Source organism: Falco cherrug, chromosome 5 (assembly GCF_023634085.1).
Source record: "Falco cherrug isolate bFalChe1 chromosome 5, bFalChe1.pri, whole genome shotgun sequence".
NCBI lineage: Eukaryota > Metazoa > Chordata > Aves > Falconiformes > Falconidae > Falco > Falco cherrug.
In genome coordinates, this window is record NC_073701.1 from 1,177,092 (window position 1) to 1,201,889 (window position 24,798).

The 24,798-nt window shown below is 47.0% G+C and overlaps 1 protein-coding gene and 1 non-coding gene across 3 annotated transcripts; both read right to left on the bottom strand.

Moving 5' to 3' along the window:
- Positions 1 to 1,073: 1,073 nt before the first annotated feature.
- On the bottom strand, positions 1,074 to 24,723 carry NCAPD2 (non-SMC condensin I complex subunit D2). 2 transcript variants are annotated; one of them, XM_055712765.1, is made up of 31 exons: positions 24,524 to 24,720; positions 24,360 to 24,435; positions 24,164 to 24,222; positions 23,527 to 23,708; positions 22,909 to 23,048; positions 22,446 to 22,573; positions 22,242 to 22,365; positions 22,013 to 22,160; positions 21,263 to 21,460; positions 20,612 to 20,746; positions 19,990 to 20,074; positions 19,151 to 19,325; positions 18,765 to 18,886; positions 17,583 to 17,792; positions 15,520 to 15,694; positions 13,816 to 13,900; positions 13,536 to 13,669; positions 12,027 to 12,159; positions 10,386 to 10,470; positions 10,121 to 10,282; positions 9,665 to 9,876; positions 8,370 to 8,481; positions 7,938 to 8,061; positions 7,579 to 7,734; positions 7,188 to 7,365; positions 6,056 to 6,150; positions 4,140 to 4,220; positions 2,049 to 2,235; positions 1,687 to 1,813; positions 1,385 to 1,537; positions 1,074 to 1,210 (listed from the first exon to the last, which is right to left on the bottom strand). In XM_055712765.1, exons 1-31 carry the CDS (start codon positions 24,675 to 24,677, stop codon positions 1,098 to 1,100), a joined length of 4,248 nt encoding a protein of 1,415 aa, XP_055568740.1. In that variant the 5' UTR covers positions 24,678 to 24,720; the 3' UTR covers positions 1,074 to 1,097. The 2 variants fall into 2 exon arrangements, with proteins under 2 accessions (XP_055568740.1, XP_055568739.1); XM_055712764.1 differs by lacking the exons at positions 1,074 to 1,210; positions 1,385 to 1,537; positions 1,687 to 1,813; positions 2,049 to 2,235; positions 4,140 to 4,220 and having other exon boundaries at positions 6,057 to 7,365; positions 18,765 to 18,973; positions 24,524 to 24,723.
- LOC114014511 (small nucleolar RNA U85) lies at positions 23,783 to 24,103 on the bottom strand. The gene has a single exon (XR_003558034.1). It is a non-coding gene; the product is annotated as a small nucleolar RNA U85 (small nucleolar RNA).
- Positions 24,724 to 24,798: the final 75 nt, after the last annotated feature.

The window sequence follows — 24,798 nt, forward strand, 5'->3', positions numbered from 1 at the left end:
CCAGTGAGGAGGTGGGAGAGTGGCCTGAAGGGAGGCCAGCGCTCAGCAGTTTTATGGCCACCTTGCTTCTTCCAGCCACCTGGTCATATCTCCCTCACCACACTATCATCAACACACTGTCTCATATATACGCGCGGACTTGTAAAGCCTCGAGCCCGGGTAGTGATCCGTACCCGCTGTCCTTTTCTTTCATTGCCATTTGTGAGCAACACTGCACGTGCGGTAGTCCCAGGCAGTACGCATGCCCGTGTCACATCTGCTGTGAATGCCATAGCTACTGCCTCGGTCTCCTGTAGCCTTCACTGAATATTTTATTAGGGAGGACAGGAGAGGGGCAATATTACTGTAGCTTTCTGATCTTTGTATTTCACAGGATTGTCCCGTTCTTACTGGGGCGCTCTGGAGCTGGGGACGGTGTCTACGCTGGTATCTGGCTGTTACACCAGTGGTGGCAAAGCGGCAGATCTTTCCATTGAGCCACAGGACTCGAGCGTGGTGTTTGGTCCACGTGTCCCAGCCCAGTAAATATACCTGTCACCCCATCATTCCCTCATCTACTTGTTTGTATAAGCATCAATCATGTTTATGTCCATTCAGGTATTGGCATAAAAAACCCCAGAAAACAATGTAGGCCCAAGTCAAGGAAAAGATGCCGGTAACTTCCCAAAGCCCCGCAGGGGCTGGCAGGGCAGGAGCTTCGGAACAGCTCAAACATGAACGGGCCTATACCCAGCAAAAGCGTATTGGTCCTGTGTCCAGAGAAGCTGAATGGTGTACTTATAACTACACACAAAACGGGAAGGGAATGAGCATTTTATACTCAGTGGTTAGTTTGACTCTTCTTAGAAAGACCTTCTTCCCCAGACTTTTTATTTTTATTTTTAATCAGAGCAGCTTGCTTTCATCTTGCAGGGCAAAACCAGCCAAAGCAGCAGCTATACTCGCCACTGCCTTTCTTTGTGGAGATATCAAAAGACAGGATTGGAACTGCTTTAGCCTGGTGTGTAACATCCCTTTTGTCCTCATTTAAAGCACTGTCATATTATGGGGTAGCTCAGACAAGAGAAGACGACTGTGGCATAAAGTGAATTATATTTTTAGTCAAAAGACAGTGGCAGATGGTTGCCTCGGCGTGCCTGGCGCGCTGAAGATCTGGTGATGGGAGTTGTTTTGGTGGGGGTTTCTTCCTCTCTTAATTCTGCCAATAGGTCTAAAGGGAATAAAATGTGTCAATAACCAGCACTTACCTGCCTTGAACACAGAAGTCTACAGGCAACCCAGGCGGTGTTCCACACCTGCCCACTTCCAAAGGCACATCCCTACTGGGCCAAACACATAGCCTTTTTCCACTTTCTGCCTTTGAGCACAATGTACAAAGGCTTACCGTCCTCAGAGTTGTTCTCCTCATCACTGGAGAAGGTGATAACAGCTTTTTTGCACGGACGGCGCTTTTGGGCACACTTCTGTTTTTGGAAGGCGTGAGGCGTGACAAAATCTTCACCACTGTTGGCCGTGCTCAGGGGCTGGTGGCGTGAGCCTGCCAAGAAAACAAACCAGCAAAAAATCAAAAAAATAAGAGAGAAAGGTAGCAACCACTCCATCTGTAAGGGTGAGGAAAAGTCCCTAGGTGTCTCTGCTGGACTGCAGGATGAGGGGGAAGGCTGCAGTCTCACAAAAGGAACATACTTCTTGTGGGTTTCTGCTTGGTCGCCTCTGTCACTGGAGTTGCGCTACCTTCCTGGCATGTCACTGCTGAATCCAGCCCTCGATTATGGGAGGCAGACATCTTCTGCTCCAGGTCTTCAGCCAGAGCCTGACGGAGATGGAACACAGTGGGGAAAAGAAAAAAAAAAAAAAAAAAAAAAAAAAAAAGAGGTGGGGACAGAGAATTATTACATCCATAGCAGAACTTCCATCAAGTTCTCTGATAAATTGTTGGGGGTGAGGAGTAGCCTGCTTAAAATGGAGAACTGCAAGGCTTTCCAATCACTGCATGTCAAAAGCGATCGTTTTCCTGGCCTGGACACTTGCCCCCTCCCCATCCTTACTTTAATCTCAGGTTTGCTGCCTGCTCTGGAGAATCGAGCCAGCAGAGTTTGGAAACAACTGTAGACAGCTGGGTCTTGGAGCTTGTCTGCAAAGCAGTCAAAGTTGTCCTGCAGCTTCTGAAGGCCCCGTTCCGAGAGGGGAAGCAGAGTCAGGCAGTAGGATAGATCCCGATACTGACGGTCAGTCCTGGGAAAGACAAAGGTTGCCATTAGCTCTGATGGAAAGGGGTATGTACGGATGAGCACGTCCTACCTTGAACTACAGCATGCGAGGATAAAGCATTTCCTGCAGGTGCTTCAGCCCTGCGGAGTATCAGATCCAGGCTGCTCTGTTACAGGTCAGAGTGCAGTGCCACACCGCACACAGCCACCACTGTGTGCCATCGAAGACACTGATCTGACACGTCAGAAAACCAAGAAGGCTTCACTGTTAAAGAACACAATCACTCTCTTAAGAAGTGTCAGAAGTTATTGCTGGCTATGAGGAAGAAATACACTCACTGAGGTGAGGACTCCTCTTGAAGGGCCTCATTTCAACTGAATTTAAAACAAAAGTCACTGGGGGAAAAAAGGGAGTGGGGAGTAGACTAACATCCTTAATGTACCCCACTGTGATGGAATGGGAGGACAAAGAGCCAGGGTGAAGCCCCTCTTATTAATACACACACAGCAGAGGGCCAGAAGTCTGTCCTGCACAGTCTCTCCAAATGCACTGTCCAAACACAGAGAGATGGAGAACAAGGCTGCAGCACCCAGCTGGTTCCACATCCACAGTCTGAACGACACCTGCCATGTTGCTATGCTTAGAACTCCAGAAATGCTGAATAAGGTGACGGGGGCTGCACAGTCTTTTTTTAAGCTACTGTTTTAGCCTGGAGTGAGAGTCTTGCTCTAGCGTTACCACTAGCATGCATTAAACTGATCATCTTTGTGGCAGAGAAATATTAGGACGTTTTTATTCAAAGCTAGACATGGCTTACACATGCACATTTTTTTTTTACAAATGTGAAGAGCTCACCGGTGTTCCTGGGAGGCAATTTTGGAGAGGGGCTACTCTCCACTCCAGCTCAGAAAGCAAAATCCAAATATTTCTGGGGAATATGCAACTCCCTGAGGCAGCCGAACAGGCCACGTGCCCAGGCACTGTGTACAAATGGCCAAGATAAGCAGGCACAGCTTAAACCTCAGGGGCAAAGACACAACGATGGAGAAAGAAAAATCACAGGAACGGAGGAAGGCAGGGTGCACCAAATTCAGTGGAAAGTAAAACGAAGGTGTCACTGAAAGTACATGACAGAGAGGCAGGTAAATTTCTACTGCCTTTCTTCCTAGAAAAGGAGACTAAAAAAAGAAAACGTCAGAGAAGTTACAGCTTGGGGAGCAGGGGGAAAGAAGCAACAGCAACCCCCACACACACACTGAAACCTAGGAAGCAAAACCATACCCCAGGGTGGTGGGGTGGGTCCTGCACTGTATACTCTGTCACCAGCACCATGAGCAAGGCACGCACATCTCGCAGACAAAGCACGGCCTAAGCCTATGGCAGCACAAGCCCTTGAATAAGAAAGCAGAGTCCCAGGCATAGAATTAGTACTGAGCAGCCCACGCACACAGAGCAAGGAGAGGCCAGTACCAGCTAGATGGTTGAGATCACCCTGGACAGGGGTGCTGGAGGACCCCAACGCCTCAGCCGGACACACTGATCTGAATTCTTAGCTGAGATGCAAGGGAAGAGCCTGTGGAGAAGGACCACAAAGGTGCCTAAAACCCACACGTGGGATGTCTCCTTGCTCAGCTGTACTGCAGATCTACATTGTCACAAAACTGTTTCCTAAGAAAGGAGGGAAGGGAGAGGGGCCAGTCACGGTGTAATGAGAGAAGAATCCTTATACATATTTATTCATGTATTTTTAGGAGGAAGATGGGGAGGGGGAGAAAGAGGGACCTAATCCAGGTTATGTCAGCATTTGTCTCTTTGCCACATGAAGTATATGATGAGAACCTGTTACAACCACCATATACAAGGTAGTTTCTTCCAACAGTTCCTAAGAAGCAGACTTGCTTGTCAGGAAAATTAGGATTACAACCCACCTGACAGTCCGGAATCGCTGACAAAGTTTCTCCACCAAGCTCTCTCTCTGTTTGTCTTTTGAAATGTATGAGAAGAGATGTCTGCAAAGGAAAAAAAAAAAAAAAAAAAGGCAAAGTTTACAGCCCAGAGAGGAAACCACATTTCTGCCTACACTATGGGATGTCTGCAGCTATCCTATCCAGTGATCAGCTGGGTGGCCATCCAAAGATGATGAGAGAGCTCTGCGTGCCTCAGACTTAGTTCAGGAGAAGCTACAGGCATATGTACATATTTAAAATACTAATCACAGACCCTGTTGGGGGACAGCTGCTAGGACAAAACATACAATTAAAACTGCATGTTTGTGTAATAGCACCTGCCTAGGATGAAACTAAGAAATCCAGCTCACGCAAAGACCTTTGAAGGTCTGGAGTAAGAAGTGCTAATGGCTGTGCAGGGTCTGAGGCGGAGGGATGCTGAAAAGGCTGCACCAATGACTTCTGATCTGCTCCTTCCATCCAGTTTTAAGAGCGTGCAACACCTCCAGACAACCTCCTCACTTCACACGTTGCCCTGGCAGACTACCATGTCTGACAAGCAGGCCTTGAGAGGAGTGGGGTGGCACGCACTACTTTTTTTCCCCTTCAAAACCGTTCTTGTGACTTCTCTTACTAATTTGCTGAAGATACGCTGCTCTATTTTGAATCAATGCAAAAGTGAGTGTTACTTTGCACTGAAGTGGGAACAAAAAAACTTAACCACTAACCTGATCATGTTTTTCTTAGTTTCTTGAGGAATAGAGACATAGTCTTCAACACAGTTAAGTACTTCTGCATTCTGCATGATGTCCTCGCAGAAATCATTGAGTAACTTCTATGTATTAAGAAGGTCCTGCTGGCTGCCCTTTTTCTTGTACCAACACTTCTGTTAACTTACGCTCAGTCAGGCTGCACTGGACTCAATGCAGCTGCTCTAGGCGCATCCTCATTCAGTCCTTGGTATGTCTACAACCACTACACCAAGCTTCGTTCTTAAGATATGGGACAGAGACCATATCCTCAGGAGTCCTTTCTTTGCATTTGTTCCAGCATCAATTCATCTTTCTTTAACTTATATGACCAGAACTATGGCAGCATTCCAGGTAAGGTCTCACCAGCACTACCAATGCTTCCCTATCCGTAAACCAGAAATAACGTGACCGCTAAAATAGCCAGTGGACGGAAAGAGTAGTTGGAAAAAAAAAGGTCACTGGAGATTTTATTGGTCTCCTCTTCAGCAACAGAAATACTCTTGTTTTGTCCAGCAGTCCTGTCTGTAATCCACAGGGATTCAGGCAACTAGAAAAACCCTCATATGTTTAAGTTTCAGATATAAGAGGAAAATTTCTATAATTTACCACTAAAGACATTTTTTGTGCTGTCTATGAGCAACCAATACCCTCAGACTGAACTATTTCAATATGTCTCTATACTATGGAGTAAGGTTTCATGGGGAAAAAAAGGCCAAAACAAAAAACCCAAACCCAAACCAAAGCAGCAAACCCAAACCTGTTACTTTAACTACAACTTTACTAAAATTGCTTACAAAAAAATCCAGTAGGCCACCAAAATGACAAAGGCAGCAGAGTCTTTAAAATCTGTTGTGTTCTCCCATGTTGCATATCCATGTTTCCATGCATAAACCCAACTGTTTTCCTTTTCTAGAGTGAACGAGCTAGTAGAAACTCTGTGGAGCTTCTCCTCACCCCCAGCTAGGTGGCTTTAGAACAGATTCCTCTCAGGATGACTCCATTTCAGATACAGACTGAAAAAATCAGATCAAGAACAACTGAAAAAGCGTGTTGTGTAAGTCACTGTGGTTTCTCTTCCCTGGATCTCACACCCCCTTTGCATAAACATAGTCCTAGTCAAAAGAGATTTCTCGAACCGTAGAATACCTCATAATGGTGTGGAAGGGTTCCTCCTCTATGCCGCAGTTAGGATCTGAGAGGTGACTGATGATGTCTGGAAGCAGGTTATAGATGGCATTATCCTGTGCAGAATACAGGGTTCTACATGAGATACAGAATTACAAAGGACAGCTTAAGTCAAGCCAGATAACCTGCCCACTTAAAGCTACCTCCCTTCTCCCCGCCCCAAATCTACTGACCAAAAACATCAGCTTTTTGAAATTAGCTGTACACAGCCAGCCAAACCCATCCAGAACTACTTGGCTGAAGCTAAGGGGGAAAATAACCAATTGCCAAGCTAACAACAACTGCAACCCTTGGTTTGCGACAGCTCTGCTCTTTGGCAGACCTGGATGAAGTTTCTTCGCTTTCCAGCCGCGTCACAACGCAACAAAAAAGCTTCCTGATAAAGGAAACACACAGCAGTTCAGCTCAAGGAACTGCCTCCCGCCTGGCCTGAAGAGGCCCGTCCAGACGCCCCTTCCCACTGCTTTGACAGGGTTTGTCACAGGCGCTGCAGAGACAGGAATTAGTGCAGTCAGGCGGCTGGCTCTGCTTTTAGTGGCGCAAGCCCCTGTACCACTGCAGCTGCTCAGGCAGCAAATCTCAGACTCTGAAGGGCCCGCGGCGGCACTCATGCTTAACAGATGGTGTACAGGGGGCACCGCTGCTATTGTTCTCACCTGCCTGGGCTGTAATTCCTTCAGTTTAGGGGTCTCAGCATCACACAGCCAAGAACAACTTTGAAAGGTTTCAGAGATGGTGCACTGCCTGAGCCCTAAGGTCAGGGAACTCTGCTGTAAAGCCTCAAGGTAAGCTGCAGAGAACTGTTCCCAGCCCTGTACCAGGCACACACAAGAAAGCAAAGGGATGAGGCACCAGCTTGGAACCTGCCTTCTGATGCGAATGGATGAGGTAAAATTCAGCAACATCACAGCTGAAACAAAACTTGTGTTGCACAATTTCCTTTATCTGTCCTCATCTAGGCAACACAGAGGGACAGGCAGCTGCTCTGCACCACTAACACATCTTCTCCAGGACTCAGCTCTTGTATCATTGACTCAGCTTCCACCAGCCCCTCCCCACTCTTGTCAGCTAAGGTCCGTGAGCATCCACTTGCCTTGTTGGAGAGTTCACTGAAAAAGTTGTGAGCTAGTCCCATGATTGCCTCCTCTGGGTCTATAAGCAGAGTTGCCATTTCGCTCACTTGGCCCTTCACCTTTATCATGTCTTCGAGGATGAGGTGAGTCATCACCAGTCCAGCCGTGTGCCTCACGCTTGGGCAGGGGTCCCGCAACCTGGCAGAACCATACAGTTACTGCAGAAAGCAGCCGAGTATCTCTAAGCTACTGGTACCCATGACAGCCTACTCTACAGCCCAGGTCTCTTGTCTCTCTACATTGACACCTTCAGATTTGTTTTCCTGGGTCATTCTCACCTTCCGGAGGCCCAGTGTCACCCTTCCAGAGCTCTCATCACCTGTGTTCTTCCAGCAATGACTGTAGCATTACCTGGCACAGAGATGCGATGTCCAAGGCTCCACCACGTTAGGGAAACGGATGGCCAGATCTCCTGCTGCAATAATGAGGTTGGATCTCACACCAGGCAGAGTGGACTTCTCCATCATTGTTAACAGCAGGCGCAGGTGGGAGCTGCAGAACTCAGAGCTGATGAGACAGGGTACAGAAAAGAAGGCATTCATACCAAAATTCCATCTCTCAGAGAACAGAGACACATACACCAAAAAAAAAAAGAAAATCTATGAACGCTCTTTTGTGTTTGTTCTCTCCACAGGAAAGGAGTTGCAACGTTTGCTTGTGCTTTAGTACCAGGAAGGCCGGGAAGAGGCACCGGAACAGCCAGCCATTACCTGATCATGCAGACTTTGCCAAGACTCAGGGCTGCAGCAGCCGAGAGCGCCGGATCGCTGTAGAGCCCAGGGTTTTTGCAGACTTTGAGCACCAGTGGAACAAAGGCAGAGAGCAGGTGCTTATCTAGAGAGTGGGAATAAAGACAGCAAGTATGAGAGTGCTGTTTGTGCATCCCTCTAAGAACAATTACTCTGTTTATCCCAGAACTCCTGCAAAACTACAGAAATTCGTTGACTCACTTTCACCATTGAAAAAAACACTTCCAGAAAGGCAAAGAAACAGCCTGTGTAGAAACTGACACCAGACAAAAAAAATCACAGTGTTTCCTTCTGAAGGAAACAGCCTTCCTCTTTCTGGATCTGTTACCCACTGTACCTGTTCTTCCACACAGGCAGACAGAGACAGTGCTCCTCGGTGGCAGCCACACTCACCATCTAGAAGTTCTGTCTCACAAATACTGCGGATGAGCTCGGCCTCAGTGTCATCCGCTGAGGCTCCCACAAGGCCCAGCTCCTCCTCCATAGTGGTCTCATTTCCTGTGCTCTGTGCAGAAGGGAAGACTGTAAAGATGACGACAGGCAACAATAACCCCTCCCCTCACAAAGTACTCTTCTCTCAGGTGAGAGGTGGATGCAGGTTACCAGCAGCACGACTAGAGTTGAGAATAGACTGATGGAGAATTCTATAACCCACTTTTCCCTGAGAACTGAATGAAGCTGTGCAGCGTACCCCAGGATTTGCCAGGCCATGTGTCACAGAACATCAACAAAAAGAGAAAGCCGAAGCTCCTGAAGCTAGTATGTTGAGACAGACCTAGGACACACCTGGCATCAATGCCAGAGTCTGGCACAACTTCAGGGAGACGCAAACCCTAAAAGCACGAAGTTCAAAGCAGACTTTGAATTGCTGGTCTTGTGAGTAAGATTATGGGAAACCTCAAAGCAAGGCAAAAGCAACACAAGGGAAGAAGAGAGACGTGGATGTTGCGTGAGGACCAACTCTGCGTCCCACTGCTGCTTCTTGGAAAATCTCATCGTAACCTCCTCCTGTCTGGTAAATGGTTGTGACACTGATAAGCAGGGTGGATGAGGAAACTAACTACAAATTTCTCTGGACATAGCAGTATAGGCATCTAACAGAGGCTGGATACCTAGGGACGCACATTTTTCTCTATTCTTACCCTAGAAAGTTAGCCTCACTACACTCTGGAAAATGTTGCAAGGTAACCCTAACCAAACATGGTATTTCTATCATACATATCCCATTAAGAAGGTTACTATTAAACTTTCATCATTACCACCTGAGAAGGGATAGGACCTTCAAACCCTATGGACCAAGGTTCCAGAAGCCCTTTTCCAAAATTCAGGGCACAAATGGGTGTTCTTCACCACCAGCAGCAATTGCAAAAGATTGCATTGGTAAGAAAGGAAGTGATGAGGGGGACGGAAATATTTGCCTGAAGCAGGAAGATAAGCATGGCCAGGACATCACCCTTCATTCCCTCTATTTTGCCTCTTCAAAACCCAAGACTGATGTGAGAGTTCTATTGAATGGGATCGTTCAAGGGCCTCAGCTCTCCCTGTCAATCATGCCCATTTCTATTCCCAAAGCACACGTTACCCCAGGCCTCCTGCATCCTCAGGAGTGCATTCTCCAGAAGTTTGCCATAGCAGTAGCTGGGACACTAGAAGAGCTGCCCATAGGAAAAAAACGCCTCAGTTCTCACCAAGGGCCTCTGCTTCTTCATGCTGCTGTCAGAATGCTTCTTGGACTTCTCCTCCTCTCTGAGGCATCGTCGTCTGCGTAGCTCTGTGCTCACTGACACTTCCAAATATTGTACCTGCTGCAGTGCCACCTGTCCCACAAGGGACAGCAGGTGCATCAGCATGAATGTGGGGAGGCTGCCAGCACCATCAGAGACTCTGTTGGGAGAAACCCCTGGATCCAGTGGAGAAAAATTACTACAGGTCAGTGGTGATCTAGACCTCTTCTCTCATTGGTTACTGTCAAGTTTCACTGTATAACCCACCTCCATGCTCCACAGACTCCTTCATGCACTGGCACCCTTCCACACCAACACCGCCAACTAGTCCCCCAGCTCCTCCTGCAGTTACTCTAGGCCACCCAATCGCAGCATGAGAAACCACGGGTACGGATTTCCTTCACCGGATTTTTTCCTCACCAGCTTTCTGCCCATCAGCCTCCTCCAGCTTCTCCAGAGCTTGCTGACTACACATCTGCAAGATGTGAGCACATATATCCCCTGCCCCTTCTGCTAGCTTGTATATGAGCGTTACTGCTGTCTCCATGAAGGGGATCCAGTGACCACTTGGCTGGGCGAAGCCTGATGAGAAGAGAGAGCAGTGTACCACATGTAACAGTGACAACACAGGCTGCCTCACAGCCCAGCTTCATCCCCTCCAAACCTACTGCTGACTCAGGCTCACCTTTACTCAGAGTCTCACTCAGGGAAGCAAACAGCATGTGGTCCTGTGGCAGTCGAAATGGTGCATTGCTCTGCTCCAGCGCTGGCTGCAGAGAGAGCAGATGAGTTACTCCTACCACATAAGAGATCCCCCCGTGCCCTTCCTGGTGCTCGACCTTGCCACATGCACAATGCCAATCGAAGCCATGCAAGGCCCACGGCAGGGACAGCCCGTATGCTCTGCAACTGAACACACAGAAGGGACATTACTGTCACTTTTGAAGGCATGGTGGCAAACACTGGGTGGATTTAATGCTTGGCCAAATGATAATCCCAGGCCAACCCAGGCAGTTCCACTATTTCACCTTAAATCAAAATAACTCTTGAAATCTCAAAATGACTCTTTTAAAAGCTGATATTATTTACTCATTCTCCACATGAGCAAAGAAGGAAATGTTTAGAGCGTCTTCAGGGTTACCAACGGTACGTTAATCAGATGCCCTTGCCTAGGGGTACTCCAGGTTTTGTTTAAAAGCGAACCATCATCAGAAATGACAGAGGATAGCTCTGGACCCAACATCACCTCACACTTAGGCTGACTCTGTATCAGTCCCACCACATTTTAGGTTGGGAGTAAGATAACCCAGAGAACTACTAAACCAAGTATGACAATGCCTGAGATATCCCAGCACATCTGTATCTGCCTGATCAAGATACACTTGACCAAAACAAGCCGCTACCTGAGGATTTACCAGCTTTCAGTAGCCGGAAACAGAATCTCTCAGTTCACTACAATCCTACTCTCTGTACTGAATTTCTGTGCGTGTGGGGTGATAGGGAGGAAGAGCTACCACAGTCATTCAAGTGTATGTGAGAAGGGTCTGAAGTGTAGACAAACTTTACTGCAGAGTTAAGCCAAGCTAAAACTGAATTACAACTGTCTTTAGAACAATTAAGAATGTTGTGATGTGTATTAATTCATGAAGGTCCTGCAGTAACATCCTCAGTGGAAGGGGCAAACACACAGTGATGGTGCTGTGTGAAAGAGGGCTGCTTTTATGCAGGAACTCCTGAACTAAAACCCTAAATGCTTGAGTCAAAAAACATAGTGGGGTTTTTTTACCCCCAAGTGCATTTAAGACAAAAAAAAAAAAAAAGTATAAAGTTTTTCCCCAGACAAAGATGCTGTGGACCATCATGTTGTTTTAAGTACAAGAGGGACAGGTTTGAAAACACTTCATGTTTTATATTCAGCTGTACAGCTGACAACTCCCAAATATCAGTTAATAGGGAAGAGCAAAAGAATCACAACACCAGAAAACATCAGTAGAGGAAAGGGCTTCATGGTTGAGGAAACACAAATCAGTTTAGAACTGGGAGTCTGAGGAGGAAAATTGAAAGGAAAACAGATTTTTTTGTGCAATGAACTCTTTACTAATTGAATTCAGCCTGTTGCCTCATGAAAATTCTTTTATTACATGTTCACTGATGTGTGCTAAGCTTTCCAGACAGTGCTGATGAATGGTCTCAACCTACTTAATTTCACAGTTGGTAAAAATTTAATCACTTCTCTCTCTTCTCAATACAAACCATTTACCCCCCTTCTTTGTTTCTGGATAACTCTCTTTCTGGACGAGCTCAAGAAGAAACTGAAGAGTTTTACCTTACGGTTACTGGCAAGTTTGGAGATGGCGTTGCATACTTCTTGAGCAAGGCGATAGTCTTCACATACCTTCTCAGACAGCCCTACTGTCACCAAGACGTCCAGGTTGCTACCTACGATCTCTGGCTTCCCTCTATGGAATGGAAGCGATGGGGGTGTTACGTGAGTTGGTGCTGAAAGTTTACAGAAGTATGGATAACCAAGAGAAATACTCCTTGTGCTTTACAGAAGGCAGTGGTTTGAGTAAGAGGAGGGAAGGAAAAAAAACCCCAAATCAAGCAATATTCCACAGAAGCCTGTAAAATCCTCACTCCACTATGAGATTAAGTTCTCCAAAGTGAACACTGGACACACTGTCTCTTTACAAAGAAATAAGATTCTTGATTCCTTTTTCTTATCAGAAAGAAGAAGAGCTTAAAAGGGCAAGACAAAGAAAAATGTTGCAAAACAGAAAAGAGTCCAGCAGCTCAGGACCGGTGACATGTGCCACTTCCTCCCCTACTGTGCAAAACAAAACAACACAAAAACACCCCAACTCCAAAGCCCATGCCCACATCCCCGCTCTTCTTTCTACCTATGAAAGGTAGAATTGCATATTCCTCAGACCAGGCTTGATCTGAGGAATATAAAATTAACTGGGTGAAGAAGTGAAGAACAGAATTGAATGTATTTAAAAGGAGGATCTAAAAAGTTTATAACGGGGCACCTTCAGGATAAAAGCAAAATCACCTCCCTTAGCAGATTTGTGAAGGCAGCAATACTGTTATTTCATCCCCCCGCCATGGACTCAACATAGGGTCTCACGGGATATCTCAGAAGCCTAAAGAATTCAATCCCAGGATTTTAGGGAAGGACATGAATTTTGAGATGTCTACAATTCTGCCACAAGCACATGGAACGGGGTGGTAGAAATACCTTGGAAGGAATATCTAATTGTCAAATTGCAGAATTGGCTGTGAGCCCCAGGAACAGCTCCCAGCTCTAGAGCCAAGAACTTTGGGATTATCATTATGCAGGCCTAGTTTTGACTGATTAAGAACTGAAGTAGGAAGAGCAAGAAGAAATCAGCAGGTAAGCTAAATACCAAAGGGTGACTGAAGAAATTAAAACCTTACAGTGCAATTACACTCTTTTTGCCTCCAGAAAGGGAAGCGGACTCATTTCCCTCCCTCGTGCTAAAGGCTCCAGACATCTCTACTCAGCAGCTTATTGCTGCTCTTATCCAAACACAAAGCTGCAGAGCTGTGGCACGGCGAGCTCTGAGAAGGGGCGGACATTCAGAATACAGAGAAAGTGATGTTGTCATACTCATTCAGAGACTGTGCTGGTGGGACCCAGCACAACTATGTTTAATTCCAGGCCTCGTTACCCCATGACAGGGCTACTGTTTTTGAAGCTGCAGAACAAAAGGGTCACCTGATGCAGCACCTGCAGTTCTTCGATAAAAATTGACTCCCTGTACATCCTCCCACTCACATAATCCTCCCACACCACAGGCCCACGGCTCACCGTGCCATCATCCCCAGCAGGATCACAGCAGCACGTTGTTCTAGTGGCGAGCACTGAGATTTTTCTGTGAATCGTTCCCAAAGCAGCTGGATCACAGCAGGCTTTATTTCATCTTTCTGCACAAACTCTGAAATCTGGAAAAGAAACGCAATAAAACAAGTAGGGAGAGGCAGAGGAAGATGGACTTCAAACCAACAAAGACATCAACTGCAATGCCTACCATTTTAACGTAACAGACATTAAGATCACAAACATAATCCAAACCCAGGCAAGTACTCACTATTTCTTCTAAGCACTGTATCGTTCCTAGTGATGCATCCACCATGATGAGAGATAAAGAATGCACCAGGCTCTGAGCTCTGGCCCTTTGAAGGGGGAAAAATAAAATAAAATAAAATAAAATGAAATGAAATAATAATTTAAAAAGGTAAAGGTAAAGAAAAAGGTTTTTTATTCTGTTTCTATTCTGCTATTCAGAGAGCCGAGGACATCTGTTAGATAATAGAGCTGATCCCTGGAGACTTCCCCCTCCACAAGCTAGAGTCCTCCAGGTCACCCAGCTTAAGTTCCAATGAGCACGCCACGGGCTCAGAAGTCCACTGCCTTGTGCACTGCTGCTCCTAGCTGTGCTCAAAGACTCAACAAGAGGCACCCACCAGCCACTTCCCAGTTTGCTCTCAACTACAAGTCAAATTACTGTTTTCCCTAGAACACAAGAAACTGAAACTCTCTGTGAACAAATAAGGCCAGATCTCAAACTGTAGGAGAGTCATCTCCAGGCAATACTATCAAGAAGAAATAAGCAGCAGTGGATACTTTGTGTTGCCCTGATGGTACATATGAGGGTGAAGTATGGTGCATCTCACCAGGGATCACACTTACTTAGTGCATGTGTACCCAACAGGCGCTAAGAAAGAAGAGCTAACAAAGAGGACACACAGCTCCTCTCTAGCGTGGAAGAAAAAAGCATTCAAGCAGTACTCAGCTCCCAACCCCAAATCCTGAATAAGGATCAGCAAAGACCCCATTAACATCCTCTCACCTGCCACATGTAGAGATTTGTTACAAAGAGGTTTAACATCAGTCTTAATGAAATACAAATTGAAATGTGTGTGAAAGCACCCAGATGACAATAATAACTACTAACGTTGTATAGTGTGAGGGATAAAGAAACAGTGTATGTTGAAAAAAAATCAAGGACAAAACTGACAGAAAGAAAACCAGTAAACACTGAAGAATGTGTTGTGTACACCAGAAGCAGAACGCCTACACTCAGATAAGGCCACAGCACGCATACCCTGTCAGCAAAAGATCTGAGCCCTGGCGTCAGCCAGACAGCTCCAGCTTCAGCCCATACTGTATGCCATTCCTCTCATTATCCCAACAGGAGGAGTGATGACAGCCATAAGAAACCCAAACCAGGGGAACACTGAGCAACAACTTTGCCCGCAGAAGGTGAAGTGAGCAAGACTCTTGGACATGGGATGACTCCATAACAACAGCTGACTCCCAAAGGGGCTGAAATAGCCATCTAAACTATTCACTTAATTGTTGCCAACCAAGAACCCTGCTGAGAAGACAGACACCCCTTGTTCTCTGTAGAGACCCTACCCAGATCATTTGGGCACACATATCTTGGTGCAGTGCTTTGTATGAGTGAATTTATGAGATGGTTAGGTGTCAGTGCCTGATAACAGTTCAATTTAAAATAATTCTCAGCTTCTCCTTCTGTAAGGCCTCAGATAGAGTTTTGCTGCATGAATTTCCTACACATGGACACTACAACAAACCAAGAGTGGAAGCTCAGTGGTAGGTGCCACAGGAAGACTGGGATACTCAGCTACATAACCTTACATTTCAGCTCAGCATGAAGGGTGGCAACTTTGATTTCTCTTCCTGCCCATAACCCATTCCCAACGGCTCCCCAAAAGAAGAATCGAGGTGGGTGGAGAAAAAACCCTCTTCTGATTAGGAAGGGCCATACCTCTCTGACTTGCCGCTGGGGCTCAGATAGAGCCGTCTGTAGGCATCCAGCACGGCCTCCTTAATACCAGGCTCTTTTGACCATATGAGGGGGAGCATCCTGCGGACTCCAAGCACTGCCTGGGGCACACCAAACTGTGAGGCTGTCACAAGGAACTCAATGGATTCCTGCACAACTGCAGAGAAAAGAACAGTTGCATTAGTGTGGCTCGTTCCTATAGCCTACCAGAGAAGCCATTAAAACAAATTCATAGGCATACTGCTCTCACAGCAAGCCCTACAAGCATCTAAGATCAATGCTACTGTCTGCAGAGGGCTCAAGTCAGAACAGGGCTACTAGTAAAAAGATGTAGATGTCCCGGAGGAAACAGGTACAGGTTAACAGTATTACAACCAAATCTAATCTGACACATTTAGAAGAGCACAGACACCACGTTTGAGAAAGAATAAAATTCTCTTCTGGGAGACAGGAAGAAAAAAATCTCATAGTCACAGCAGATGAGCAGCTGAACCTAAGTCCCAGTGCAATGCTGTAACCAGAGAAATCAAGTTACTTGATGTGTAAATGGGGTAATGAACAATGCTTTTGATTCCAGCTTGAGTACTCCTGAAATATACTTGTCTTCTGCTCATAAGACAAGAAAAAACATTAATTTGGAGAGCATTCACAAGAGAGCCACTGTAATGATCGGAGGGACTGTACAATGAACAGTTCATAGAGTCTGACCCCTGGTTTAGTGGGAGCTTACACGAGAATAAGCCTTCAACTTATAGATCTGAATAAAGACCCCCTATCAGAGAAGCTGGTATGCTTCTCCTGTCTCTAGTCACACCAGAAGATACATATTTTCAACATAAAAAATAAAATTAAATCTTCGAATCTTAAATCTTTAATTAAAAAAGAAATCTAAATCTGAGCACATCCCTTACTACCACCCCCTCACCCAGCAGCACACCATCTCCAACTGGAGACAATGTCTCAAAATGTCCCAGCTGTTCAGACACTCAATGTGCCTTCCTTACACTACAGCACGGGACAACAGGGAGGTGGAAAGCCAGTAAAATCTGCACAGCCATGAAAAAAATAAACCAAACCCCAGGTGTTTAAGCATCAGGTGAGGGGCACACACTCCGCCTTGAAATTCAAATGACCTGTAAAGACACTGAACCCAAAAGTTCATTTTTGCGTGTGCAAACAGCTAATGACATCCAAACCTGGCTGGGAAAGCCCAGATGCTTATCACAGCTAACACACGAGTCCCTAATACAGGTGAAACCTCCAAAGTGTGTGCATGAAGCTAGGGTGCTGTAGTGCTCAGACCTGTCTGTACCCCAGAGCTATGCAAGTGTCTGGCAAGCAGATGGACCAGGGAGAATGGGAGAGGAGAGAGCTGCGCCCCTCTGTGTCCTCAGAGGTGCTGATTTATGATAAGCACTTCAAAAAAGTCTAACTGAATACAGTAGTTCTAATATTAAATAGGAATAGCTGAATTAAACTCAAAGGCCTACTCATAACCACTTTTCGTGACAGCACGCAAGAGGACCAGGCCATAGAACCTGTTGATCAGGATCGCTTTTAGCTACAGCATATCAAGTTTAAGGAAAGGTGAGGTGGACAAGACAGGCTGCTCAGTTCCCTTCTTGTGGCCAGCATAACAGCTGAAGCTGCATCAGGACACGAAGCAGGTAACAGGACAGCTTCACTGGCCGTGCTTACTTTGGGAGAACCTCAGCTGAGACGATGAACACGCATCCCCCTCCCATGGGCGGCAGGGGAGCTTCCATAAATAAAGTAGTTTTGGTCACCTGGCTTGTAAAACTATTTTCAACCTTGATATTTAAGACATGGATTCCTAAAAAGCCCATCCATGCCCTAACACAACCCCAGTGCTTGCTTTTCCGATATCCTGGAAGTGCCTCTAACATCTGCTCAGTGAAAAGCAGCTCCTCCAAACTTGCCCCCTTCCCCTGGAGCTCCACCACTGCAGTGTCTCCCCTCTAGCAAGGGGAAAGCTCTCGAAATGCTGAACAGGGGAGAAAGGACCCCATGGTTATTTGACACACCTGAGATACAGTTTTCATGCATCATCTTGCTGATCAGGCTCAGGGCTTCTGTGATTTTCACTGAAAAGTTGTAAGCATCTTGCAGGTATTGCACCAACATCTCCTGTTTGGCCAGCTCTGTTTGAGGCTGCTTGTCCGGCACAACTTCTTCAGCCTGAGGAGAGCTGCTGCCACGTGGAGAATCCTCACTGTTCTCACCTGGGCAAGAACCTGCACAGCACAAACACCCGCTGGTGAGCAATATGTAAGGTATAAGGGAAACAGGCACAGTTCAGAGCATTTTAACACTTCTCCCTCCACTCCATAGTGACCCCTTCCAAGAGCCAGGAGACAAAAATCCAAATTCTGCCATCAGACTTGGCTACAAAGACAAAATCTCAGCATGCTGTAGAGCAAGTTCCAGTACTACAGTGTGATGCACCATAGAAATGCCAACTTAATACAGGGGTGGAGAAAGGCATGGTCCAGCTGGGGTAAACTCCACTAAAATGCTGAAGGGGTTAATCTGAACTTGGCATCCCCCCAAAGATGGATGAGGCCCTGAAAGGGAATCAGGGCAGAGTAGGGAGAAGGCAAACGCTGCTACTCCCTAGCAAAGTTTGCAGAAGTGTGGAGAATTGACAAGGCTATAAATATTTTTAGATGGTACAGTTTTGATAGAAATCAGCTCAAGGAGATTGGCTAGGAAACCTTATCCTGAAACGAACAGCAAAGACAAAGAATGTGAAGTCCTAAAAATATGCCTAGAGGCTTCGAGATAAGCAAGAGGTTGCTTGAACCTGATACTTGGTCAAAGCTGCAGAGGGTAAGCATTATGTGCCACCACCTGTTCAGGAAGCAGAACTCCTGACAAATTCAGGCAGGACAGAAGCGGGTGTGTGGATAACACTACACTCCTCTCAGCAGATACTATGTGAATTAAAGCATCAGAAATGCACTTCTACTGGGAACACAGAACTTTTTTGACCAGAAATGAAATAACAGGACTAATCCAATCCAGTAAAAATGCCAGGCCACTGGATGAGTAGATGATCCGGAGATGCACAGCTCTATGAGCTGTCAAGTACACACAGACTGAGCCCCACAGGTCAGAAGGAGGGCCAGGGCATTCCAGAGCCTTTTGGCCTAACTATGGCATCAGCTTGGACTTAGGGAAGAGACAGATTGATCCGAAGCAGTTACCTGTGTAAAGTCTCTTCAGAACACTCAGGATTGTTGCCTCCTCACTTTCCTCTGCAGGGCCGCTGAAGGGCTCCTTCCCCTGGAAGTGACACAGGGCCTTCCGCGTAAGGCGGGCTGCACTCCTGGACAACAACACCGCCCATGAGAAGAACATCAGCAACCCGTCAGGGCAGAACGCAAGGGAAACCATCCAACTTTGCCCTGAACAACTGGGGAAGCAGCTCCTGTCAGCATCTTGTGCCGAGTGCCCACGCCAATCTCTTCCTACAGAGTAATGTTACTGGAAATCATCCCTCTACCCTGGAGCTCAAACCTTTCTTTAACAGAGAACAAGGGACAAACACAGCCTGTGGGATGAACACTGTCAAACTACAGAGCCTTCTTACTTGTAATTCAGCTTCCTCAGCAGCCCAGTGATTTGCTCTGATGTACTCTCCACTGTTTCCCCAACTTCCAGCACCTCCTCTTCCCCTTCCTGCAGTGGTTGAAAGAGCTGCTGTGTGGCAGCCCTAACTTCTGGCAGCATTGCTTCCCACTCTTCCTCAGAGGTGATCACTGGAGCTGTTATAAAAAAACCAAAAACCCAACACAAAAGAGGGAATGAAGAATACAGAGACTCAAATGACACCCTAAATGGGAAGAGAAACTCATCTGAAAGTTAGGAATTCCACTTTTCTTCTCCCCCGCCAGCCCTGGAAGACACTATTCTCATTGATCCCACCCAGACTGAAGTAAGAATAAACCATAACTCTTTGGCATACCGCCCCCCCCCAGCAATAAACCAATCACTGAGGGTAAAAAAATGAAAGGTAAGAGAGAACCATCATTGGATATTTATTATTTTGTAGACAGCACCAGGTCCAAGGCTAATCAATTTAAAATTAACATCTGCCCAACCAAAATTATGGCTTAAGCAGTACTTGAATGGAAAACTGAAAGCTGAAAATGGAAGCCTGAGAGGGTGTTCAGTTCTTATGCTGAAAATAGGATATTTAGCTAAATGGACTGTTGATCTAGATACGGACACTGACATGGTCCTTTTATAATACTACTGTATGAAAATCTGAAAATCTGCTGTGAGATTAATCCCAGTTATCCGGCCTCACCATCTCATGCGAGTCAAGATCTGAGACAAAAGTCACCAGAACCTGGGAGCAAATTTAAGATGAGGAAAAATAAACCCTGGTATGTCTTGGGAAGGGGAAAGAAGAAGAAGGGAAACTACCTGCTGTGGATCTATCACGGTCCCTCATTTCTTGCAGCTTCTGCACCTCTTTCTTCAGTGCCTCAGTCAAGTCGGTACAGCTTAGCTGAAGATGCCAGAAAGAGAAGTATGTTACTCACCCTCCTTTTTCTGAAATGCTAGAACTCTTTCTCATCCACTGCCCGCTTGAAGTTGTCAATCCCCTCAGATAACCCTGTTTTTGGAAACTGGAATAGCAGACTCTGGACGTCACCCTAGAATGGGAACTCCTGTAAATCATCAGTCTGAGGCTCAGGAGCAGGTGCAGCTAAACACAAAGAGCTACAGCTCTGTGCAGAATGTTCTAAGAGACTAATTCTGATCAAAAGGAAAGAAACCCCACAGTGGATTCAAATCAAACCACTGCAGGTTTTTCCACAATCAAAGGCATCCCTCCTGGCCTTCAGCACATCTTCACCATTACACCAAGTGAGGGAAGAGCCAGAGGAAGCAAGATCTGAACCTGGGAAAACCAGAAAGCTCCCACGTGCAGAGTCAAAGGCTATTTTGTCCCTCCCACAAGACACAGGAAGGCTATAGCACACTGCAGATATTCAGCCTGCAAACAGATATCTAGCATACTCATCATACTGGTGGGAATTACCTTGCAGGAGAAGGGATTGTTGGACAGAAATGCAGCCAGGAGCTGGATTGCATTTTTAACTACCATCACAGATTTGTCTTTGAGACGCCCAACAGCCACTGATACCACAGACTGAAACTGAGTCAAAGGCAGGACCTATCACACAGTGAGAGCATAGACAAAGTTATTGAGAAGGCCTAGAGGCCCAGAAAAAGTTATTTTACTGCAGATGTATTAATGTACTAAAAGGCAGAGATTCTAGACTTATAGAAAAGTAGTCTGGGTCTGAAGGGACCTCTGATTATCTTCTGATCCAAGCCCTGTTGTAAGCAAAGACTTGGGTTATCCAGGGTCCTGTTGAGTCTTAGTATATCTACCAAGGGTGATGTTTTCCCATATCAATGTCCAAAAAGAACTTGCATACTGTGTTCTTCCTTCTGTTCTATTCCAGTAACAAAAACCAGCATTTAATTTCTGTTCCCCAGTTCCCTTGTCCCTAGGGTCTTTGGTCTCTTGGCAAAAAGGAACTACAGACACCCCAGCACACAGAGACAATGCCTTTCTCTGTTAAACTTCAGTCTCTGCAAACAAAGACCAGGATAACAAAAATACCTTTAGAAAACAACAGGGGAAGGGATGAGTGATGTGAAGCCAATTCCCTAGCACACTTACCCTGCACTGAACGATTCGAGCGAAAAGCTGCAGCACGCGGCTGCGCACAAAGCCATGGATGTCACAGATATGGGACTGCAGCATACTCAGAAACTTGTCCCGAGTACCACGGGCAGCTTCCTCCAGCTGGTCACCATTCAGCACCCGCACCAGCACTTCTGCCATAGCCGCCAGAATGGCATTTCGCATCATATAACTCTGCAAAAAGAAAAGCTGTTGAACCAGGAACAGACAAAAAGACACAATTTGATATGCCCAGAGGAAGGACAGCCCAAAGTTTGGGCCTTCCAAGTCCCAGGCTCTCAGCCTTAAGTGAATTTCTCCATTATGGACTTTGTATTAACCTTGGGTGAACATGATTGTGCCTGGAAGACAGAGTAATTCAACCCTGCTATCCAACTAAGTCCACAGAAGCCAAGAACTGATACAAGAAACACTTAAAGCTTTAAAGGGCAGCTTAAGAAAAGGTAACACAATGACAAACTCATTAAGTACTGAAGAACAACGGACAACAGCTGGGATCTTAGACCAGTAAGCAGTCTCTGATATCTGAGAGTGACAACCAGACAGTAGATGTCATGGTTTCCATTTCCTTTGCATCTTTTAGGTAAGGGCAGAACCTATTCCAAACAGCAGGTTTTGGCTACTTGATGTCTGTGAAAGAGGGTTGGGTTTTTCAGGCAGAAAAAGCTGGTTAACAGCACCTCCACCCCCTGACTTCTCCAGACAGACAATATTGCAGTAACGTACCTCTCCATTCAAGAGATGCAGGAGAACACTCATGTTGGCCAGCACCAGAGCTGGAATCTGTTCAGCCAGTTCAGTTATAAAGGTAGCATAACCCTTGACTCCTGAAGTATCATGAGCCAGATCCTGTGGAAATTTCTGTCCGATTTCCCTGCATAGAAAGATGAAACAAGGAATAGGGTGCCCCAAGTAGCCAGGGAGGGAAGGACAAGCCTCAGGGTATTTTTCTCACCTTAGCAATTCACCCACCAGGCTTTTCAGACCATACTCTGTGGCCCAGAGGCTCACGGCCTGTGCAAACACTGGGGCTACATGTTCAAAGTGCTGCAGCATCTGCGTGATCTTCACAATAGCACCTTTCACATGTGAGAAGAAAGAGATCAGGGACAGTAACTGAGAATGGCTTCAGGAAGAAGGCAAAGGAGCAGGAACTCACTGAACATGTGATCATAGTGAGTCAGGACTGCAGCAAGCAGATGTGTCACAGCCTCCCGTGTGGCCCGGTACTTCTGAAGACCGATGCTTGGATTCTCCAGGATGTGGTAACAGCTTCCTGTCATCAAGCTAAAGCCACAGAAGAGAGTGAACCTCACTATCACAACTTGCACCAACATCATTCTAGCACACTACAGCAGCCAAACATTTCTTTCAAACCAGAGAGATTCTCCAGTATCCTTAAAAAATCTGAGCAAACACCACCTGAATTTGAGAGGCCTACACGAGAAAAGTAAGTGGTTCTTAAACACATCGCTTTTGCCTCAAGATGGTTTCCTCAGTTACCCAGCAATCTGCACTCTGCAGAGGGCTGTAATACCACATCATTGGCAGATTTAACATTTAACCCTCCCCTCCAGAAAACCAGTCACTCATCCCACCTCTACATCCACTTCACCCCATACCTGACAAATTCTTCATCCACTGCTGAACCACCCCAAAGCTGACGGAGATCCAGCTGCAGCAGCTGTGTGAGCAGATGTAAAACCGGCTCCCTCTCCTCTTCCCAGAAGGATCCAGAGGTCTTGGTACGGTTCTTCTTGTTCTAGAAAGCAGATTACACAACACGATACACCAGCAGCTTGACAGCAGAAAAAACACCATCACCACCCAGTTTCCCTCAAAAAAGCAGATGACTGTCATGTTCTACAGCACTAAGAGACCCATTGCAAGATGTATGAGAAGTTCACGCATCTGCATCAAATGACGGTTGCCGTTACCTCTGACCACAGAAAGGGACTCGTGAGAAAATACTGGCACACAAAGTACTAGCCAGACACTGAAGAGTGAACCAGAGAGGCCTGGGTACCCAAGTATCTGCTGATGTTTAGATACATATTGTCCCTTTGGCCATTTACCATATACAGTTTCACAGAAATAACCAGTACTCCACATAACACACTGATCTTGCTGGCATCATGTTTAAATAAACCCAGCTATAACATGAGAGATACCACAGAGTATAGCAAGCTTTCATGTTTTCTGCTTTTATCAACGTGGTTTCTCACAGTCCCCTCACCTACCTTCCCACTAGGATTCACCTCCAACAAAGCATTCCTGCAAGTTTCCGTTTCAAAGGCATCCACCAGGCCAGTCAGCAAATAGCAGTTCATCTTTAGAGCATTGAGGTGAGCAGCACAGTCCGCACGGCTCAGCCCAGAATCATGCATGATGGCAGGAAGTTCATTGGAATGATGGGACACCACTGAAAAGAGGTGGAAAGTCATGAGAACTCCTTTCAAGGCCCCTCAGCCATCCCCTCTTTCGAGGGCTTAAAGCAGCCATCAGATTACCAAAGACGTGCTCACATCTTACCAGCTGTAATAAGGGCTGCCCCCTGCAACCCAAACCTTGGATGCGCTGCCCCATCCTATCCCCACAGCCCCATGTCAGCTCACAGAAATACTCCCTCAGAGCTGATGCATCCCAAGGATGTATTTTCCAGGGACACAGGGAAGGGGATTTTCTGTCGGCCTGCCCTTACAGCAAACATGCACAGCTCAGCATTGTCCACCAAGATTACAGGCCCATATTACTGGAATGGGCTGAAAGTGCAACCCAGCTGGTCAAGTCACATTAGCCTTTATATCATCACCGAGCTGCCAAAGGGGAGGGACTTCTCTAGTGCTTCTGCTTCAGCCAGGAACAGTGGATACCCACCGCACATCATCAGCTCCAGGGCATCCTCCTTGACAGCAGTCTCTGCGGCTTGGAAGCAGCTGCAGGGCAAGCACAGTTCGTTGAGGGGAGCGAAGAAACGCCCCCGGGGAGAGGCGCGAGTGCCTCGGCGCCCCAGCCTTGCCACAACCCCCCTGCACCCGCTCCCCTCGGCCCCAGCCCCGCGCTCGGTACTCACCGGAGCAAGCTGTAGAGAGAATCGAAGTGCTGCAGCACCGCCAATGCGCCGTGCGCCTTGAAGGCGCTCCGGAAAGCTGCGGGGAAACACGGAGAGGGGTGGGGGGCAGCGGTCACGGCCGTGACCCGCCAGTAGGCCCAGGCCGGGCCGGGGGCAGCGCTTACCTGTGAGGGCGGGCGGCAGCTCGCTAGCGGGCAGCACCCTCTGCACAACATAGCAGCCGGGGCCGCTGTCCCGCAGCAGGTCGGCGGGGTTAAGGGGCAGGCGGAACTCCCAAGCGGCCTCCGGCACGGCCCCACGGGCTGTTGCCGCCGCCATTGCCCTGCCGCCGCTCCGAATAGCGCGCGCGGCCGCACTGGCCCCACCCCCTTGCCTGGGCCTATCAGCGGCCAGCAGCGCTGCCGCGCGCCAGGGCGCTGCCCAATCACCGGCTCCCTTT